Source organism: Musca vetustissima, unplaced genomic scaffold, assembly GCF_032173495.1.
Source record: "Musca vetustissima isolate MV318-11 ecotype Yass unplaced genomic scaffold, APGP_CSIRO_Mvet_v1 utg94993, whole genome shotgun sequence".
In the NCBI taxonomy this organism is placed as follows: domain Eukaryota; kingdom Metazoa; phylum Arthropoda; class Insecta; order Diptera; family Muscidae; genus Musca; species Musca vetustissima.
Genome location: NW_026886920.1, coordinates 22,681 through 29,167, shown reverse-complemented (window position 1 = coordinate 29,167; position 6,487 = coordinate 22,681). Strand labels below are relative to the sequence as shown.

At 36.7% G+C, this 6,487-nt stretch overlaps 1 protein-coding gene across 1 annotated transcript; it reads left to right on the top strand.

The window, feature by feature from the left end:
* The first annotated feature begins 511 nt into the window (after positions 1 to 511).
* LOC133334388 (cytochrome P450 6d1-like) lies at positions 512 to 5,868 on the top strand. Its single transcript, XM_061542685.1, has 5 exons — positions 512 to 1,029; positions 4,669 to 4,830; positions 4,885 to 5,330; positions 5,394 to 5,636; positions 5,696 to 5,868. Exons 1-5 carry the CDS (start codon positions 512 to 514, stop codon positions 5,866 to 5,868), a joined length of 1,542 nt encoding a protein of 513 aa, XP_061398669.1.
* Positions 5,869 to 6,487: the final 619 nt, after the last annotated feature.

Below are 6,487 nucleotides of genomic sequence, written 5' to 3'. Positions count from 1 at the left end.
AAATGTAAACAACTGGGTAATTATTTTTTATCGCTAACAGTGTGAGAGACCGGCGAATATAAACACGGCTGTATATGCAGCTAAAACAACTTTATTGCCCGGTCACTGTGTGCGGAACAAGAATAACAAGTTTACAAAAGCAATTTGTCTGCACTTTGTTATCGGTCAAACGACGGTGATTAATATTGACTAGTAGCTATGGTCGTTGCAGCTTAATGCTTTGAATTTCTTATTTGCACTCCAATGTGCATTTTGTGGGGTCATTAGAACATTTAACTCAATGTCATATTCCATTCTCAGCAATTATCTAAAAAAAGAGATTATACTCTCTTAGATGCATTAAATGAGAGCAACAAATCGGTTCGAACAAAAATTGCAGTGCATGTTATTTTTTTCCAATGAATTCCGAAATTTAATTCAGTTGTTGATCGGCGTCTTGTATGACAAGTTCAAATAAAAATTTTATTCAATTACGACGTTCCGGTGCATTTCGATTTTGTTGGTACCAAAAATGATGACGTTATTTACGCTGGGAATAATTGCACTTATATATCTAATATTAAAACGCAATTTCACACAATGGCAGCGATTAGGATTCCCCACGGATCACCCCTTTCAGACGACAATAAAACTTGGGCTAAAGGAGAAGCCTTTCGGCCTTATAATGGCTGATATTTATGCAAGATGTCGAGAGAAATTAGTTGGTACTTACATCTTCATGAAACCAGTTCTATTAGTAAAAGATACGGAATTGTTACGACAAATACTGACATCGGATTTTGCGAACTTTCATGATCGTGGTATTTATGTGGATGAGCAAAATGATCCATTGTCTGCAAATTTGGGCAGCTTAAAGGGATCCTCATGGCGTACATTGAGAACCAAATTAACACCCTCATTCACTTCCGGCAAATTAAAGGCAATGTTTGGAACCATTGATGCTGTGGGTGATCGGCTGATCAACCATTTACAGGAAAGGTTGAAGGATGGGCAGAGTCATTGCTTGGAAATAAAAAATCTGTTGACAACGTAAGTAGTAGGAAGTTCGGAATTTTTAAAGAATATTTTTTGGAGCCATATCCGAGCTATAGGCGTGGATTAAAAAAACAACATATATTTTTAGTATCCTTCAGTAGGCGTGGATTTTTAAAGAATATTTTTGCCAGCCTTAACAGGATAATATTAAAATTAAAAATCTGTTGACAACGTAACTAGTAGGAAGTTCGGAATTTTTATAGAATATTTTGGGAAGACTTATCCGAGCTATAGGCGTGGATTTTTAAAGAATATTTTTGGTATCCTTCAGTAGGCGTGGATTTTTAAAAATAATATTTTTGGTATCCTTCAGTAGGCGTGGATTTTTAAAGAATATTTTTGGTATCCTTCAGTAGGCGTGGATTTTTAAAGAATATTTTTGGTATCCTTCAGTAGGCGTGGATTTTTAAAGAATATTTTTGGTATCCTTCAGTAGGCGTGGATTTTTAAAGAATATTTTTGGTATCCTTCAGTAGGCGTGGATTTTTAAAGAATATTTTTGGTATCCTTCAGTAGGCGTGGATTTTTAAAGAATATTTTTGGTATCCTTCAGTAGGCGTGGATTTTTAAAGAATATTTTTGGTATCCTTCAGTAGGCGTGGATTTTTAAAGAATATTTTTGGTATCCTTCAGTAGGCGTGGATTTTTAAAGAATATTTTTGGTATCCTTCAGTAGGCGTGGATTTTTAAAGAATATTTTTGGTATCCTTCAGTAGGCGTGGATTTTTAAAGAATATTTTTGGTATCCTTCAGTAGGCGTGGATTTTTAAAGAATATTTTTGGTATCCTTCAGTAGGCGTGGATTTTTAAAGAATATTTTTGGTATCCTTCAGTAGGCGTGGATTTTTAAAGAATATTTTTGGTATCCTTCAGTAGGCGTGGATTTTTAAAGAATATTTTTGGTATCCTTCAGTAGGCGTGGATTTTTAAAGAATATTTTTGGTATCCTTCAGTAGGCGTGGATTTTTAAAGAATATTTTTGGTATCCTTCAGTAGGCGTGGATTTTTAAAGAATATTTTTGGTATCCTTCAGTAGGCGTGGATTTTTAAAGAATATTTTTGGTTTCATTCAGTAGGCGTGGATTTTTAAAGAATATTTTTTGTATCATTCAGTAGGCGTGGATTTTTAAAGAATATTTTTGGTATCCTTCAGTAGGCGTGGATTTTTAAAGAATATTTTTGGTATCCTTCAGTAGGCGTGGATTTTTAAAGAATATTTTTGGTATCCTTCAGTAGGCGTGGATTTTTAAAGAATATTTTTGGTATCCTTCAGTAGGCGTGGATTTTTAAAGAATATTTTTGGCAGTTTTAGCAGATCAATAGGCGTCGATTTTTAAAGAATATTTTTGGCAGCCCTAAAAGGTCAATAGGCCTGGATTTTTGGAGGATATTTTTGCCGGCCCTAAAAGGTCAATAGGCGTGGATTTTTAGAGGACATTTTTGCCAGCCCTAAAAGGTCAATATGCGTGGATTTTTAGAGGATATTTTTGCCAGCCCTAAAAGTTCAATAGACGTGGATTTTAGAGGATATTTTTGCCAGCCCTAAAAGGTCAATAGGCGTGGATTTTTAGAGGATATTTTTGCCAGCCCTAAAAGGTCAATAGTCGTGGATTTTTGGAGGATATTTTTGCCAGCCCTAAAAGGTCAATAGGCGTGGATTTTTAGAGGATATTTTTGCCAGCCCTAAAAGGTCCATAGGCGTGGATTTTTAGAGGATATTTTTGCCAGCCCTAAAAGGTAAATAGGCGTGGTTTTTAGAGGATATTTTTGCCAGCCCTAAAAGGTCTATAGGCGTGGATTTTTAGAAGATATTTTTGCCAGCCCTAAAAGGTCTATAGGCGTGGATTTTTAGAGGATATTTTTGCCAGCCCTAAAAGGTCTATAGGCGTGGATTTTTAGATGATATTTTTGCCAGCCCTAAAAGGTCTATAGGCGTGGATTTTTAGACGATATTTTTGACAGCCTTAAAAGGTCTATAGGCGTGGATTTTTTAGAGGATATTTTTGCCAGCACTAAAAGGTATACAGGCGTGGATTTTTAGAGGATATTTTTGCCAGCCCTAAAAGGTCTATAGGCGTGGATTTTTAGACGATATTTTTGCCAGCCCTAAAAGGTCTATAGGCGTGGATTTTTAGACGATATTTTTGCCAGCCCTAAAAGGTCTATGGGCGTTTTGATTTTTAGTAGGCGTGGATTTTTAAAGAATATTTTTGGCAGTTTTAGCAGATCAATAGGCGTCGATTTTTAAAGAATATTTTTGGCAGCCTTAACAGGTTAATAGGCATAGATTTTTAGAGGATATTTTTGCCAGCCCTAAAAGTTCAATAGGCGTGGATTTTAAGAGGATATTTTTGCCAGGATATTTTTGCCAGCCCTAAAAGGTAAAAAGGCGTGGTTTTTAGAGGATATTTTTGCAAGCCCTAAAAGGTCTATAGGCGTGGATTTTTAGAAGATATTTTTGCCAGCCCTAAAAGGTCTATAGGCGTGGATTTTTAGAGGATATTTTTGCCAGCCCTAAAAGGTCTATAGGCGTGGATTTTTAGATGATATTTTTGCCAGCCCTAAAAGGTCTATAGGCGTGGATTTTTAGACGATATTTTTGACAGCCTTAAAAGGTCTATAGGCGTGGATTTTAGAGGATATTTTTGCCAGCCCTAAAAGGTCAATAGGCGTGGATTTTTAGAGGATATTTTTGCCAGCCCTAAAAGGTCAATAGTCGTGGATTTTTGGAGGATATTTTTGCCAGCCCTAAAAGGTCAATAGGCGTGGATTTTTAGAGGATATTTTTGCCAGCCCTAAAAGGTCAATAGGCGTGGATTTTTAGAGGATATTTTTGCCAGCCCTAAAAGGTCAATAGGCGTGGATTTTAGAGGATATTTTTGCCAGCCCTAAAAGGTCTATAGGCGTGGATTTTTAGAAGATATTTTTGCCAGCCCTAAAAGGTCTATAGGCGTGGATTTTTAGACGATATTTTTGCCAGCCCTAAAAGGTCTATAGGCGTGGATTTTTAGACGATATTTTTGCCAGCCCTAAAAGGTCTATGGGCGTGGATTTTTAGAAGATCAATAGGCGTCGATTTTTAAAGAATATTTTTGGCAGCCTTAACAGGTTAATAGGCATAGATTTTTAGAGGATATTTTTGCCAGCCCTAAAAGTTCAATAGGCGTGGATTTTAAGAGGATATTTTTGCCAGGATATTTTTGCCCTAAAGGTAAAAAGGCGTGGTTTTTAGAGGATATTTTTGCAAGCCCTAAAAGGTCTATAGGCGTGGATTTTTAGAAGATATTTTTGCCAGCCCTAAAAGGTCTATAGGCGTGGATTTTTAGACGATATTTTTGACAGCCTTAAAAGGTCTATAGGCGTGGATTTTTTAGAGGATATTTTTGCCAGCACTAAAAGGTCTACAGGCGTGGATTTTTAGAGGATATTTTTGCCAGCCCTAAAAGGTCTATAGGCGTGGATTTTTAGACGATATTTTTGCCGGCCCTAAAAGGTCTATAGGCGTGGATTTTTAGACGATATTTTTGCCAGCCCTAAAAGGTCTATGGGCGTGGATTTTTTAGAGGATATTTTTGCCAGCCCTAAAAGGTCTATAGGCGTGCATTTTTAATGAATATCTTGTAAAATTTCTAGCTATACCATTGATGTCATCGGATCGGTAATATTTGGTTTGAATGTTGACAGTTTCAAATATCCCGATAATGAGTTTCGTGATTTAAGTGATCGAATTTTCAATACTGAGAAGTCTTCCGTACTAATTAAATTTCGAACCCTGATGGTCTTCATATATCCACCGTATGTATTAAACACCTTCGAAATAAAATGCAATTAAAAATATTCCGATTCCAGCATTGTAAAACTTTTAACCCGCTTGGGTCTTGAGGATCCAGTTTTATGTCGTCTACGCGATATTATGAAAGAGACAATTGAATTTCGTGAACAAAATGGTGTTGTACGCCGTGATCTTCTGCAGCTTTTGATTCAATTGAGGAATACAGGGAAAATCACCGATGACAATGATACAAATTGGTCAATTGAGACCACCGCAGATAATCTGAAGGCAATGTCCATAGATGTTATAGCTGCAAATGCTTTTCTATTTTATATTGCCGGTTCGGAAACAACATCGGCAGCAACAGCATTTACTCTTTATGACCTAGCAATGAATCCGAAGGTGTTGCTAAAGCTTCAAACTGAAATCGATGATATTCTGCAGAAACACGGATTGAAAGCGCAGGGTTCTTTGACTTATGATGCTATCCAAGATATGAAATATTTGGATTTGTGTGTTAAGGGTAAGTGGGGGAGGGGCTGTCATTGTCAATATGTGTTTATAATATTCCAATTTTTCTGTTTAGAAACCACCCGCAAATATCCGGGCTTGCCATTTCTAAATCGTGAATGTACCCAAGATTATCATATACCTCGAAGTGACCTCACCATACCGAAGGGTACACCAATTTTCATATCACTATGGGGTATGCACAGAGATCCTGAATTGTTTCCCGATCCACTGGACTACAAACCGGAGAGGTTTACTGAAACGAATTACAACCCTATGGCATACATGCCCTTCGGAGAAGGTCCTAGGCATTGCATTGGTAGGGAAAGTAAAATAATTTTAAAATTCTATTTACTATTTGTATCTGAACTCTTGCAGCTCAACGTATGGGTGTCATGAATGCCAAAATAGCCTTGGTGAAAATTCTGGCCAATTTCAATATTGAGGAAATGCCACGCAAAGAAGTTGAATTTGTATTTCACTCGGCACCAGTGTTGGTGCCCAAAGAGGGTTTGCGGATCAAAATGTCAAAAAGAATGTCAATGAAATAAAAAAATAAAAAGGAAAAATTAAAAATCATGATTTGAAACTATTCTTTAAAAATCCACGCCTATTGAATGGTTCAGGCTGGCAAAAATATTCTTTAAAAATCCACGCCTATTGATTGGTTCAGGCTGGCAAAAATATTCTTTAAAAATCCACGCCTATTGATGGGTATCAAAAATATTTTTAAGTCGCTTAAAATTGATTTGTCAAAAATCCACTTGACCCCTAAATACCAAATAATTTACATTCCATTAAATTAGACATTTGATTTTGCAATGAATGAAAAATCGAAATAAATTTCATTATTTGAACCATCGAACGCATTTAGCAGTGAACACGTTTCGCTTTGTCATCAAAAAGCCATTAAATATCCCCAAAAACTACACACCTCCCCGCATCCCGCACAATGGATAAAAGTGAAAATGAGTCAAAAAGTATTTCTCTCTATCGAATGGCGAATGCGAACGGTAGTCTATAATTTATGAAGATTGTAATTTAAAGTACATTTGTCGCCACAAGTGAAAATAACAATTTTGTCACTTAACAACCAGGCTGGAGGCCATCAGGCCGGCTGGCAGGCAACCGAATGAGCGAGCACCAAATGCAATCACAACAACATGGAGG

What these genes read in the sequence shown, in the direction of transcription:
- LOC133334388 (XM_061542685.1), top strand. Translation starts at nt 512, where the DNA reads ATGATGACGTTATTTACGCTGGGAATAATTGCACTTATATATCTAATA. An exon ending in TTTGGATTTGTGTGTTAAGG is followed by an intron (nt 5,331 to 5,393) that starts GTAAGTGGGGGA and finishes TTTTCTGTTTAG; the next exon opens with AAACCACCCGCAAATATCCG. An exon ending in AGGTCCTAGGCATTGCATTG is followed by an intron (nt 5,637 to 5,695) that starts GTAGGGAAAGTA and finishes GAACTCTTGCAG; the next exon opens with CTCAACGTATGGGTGTCATG.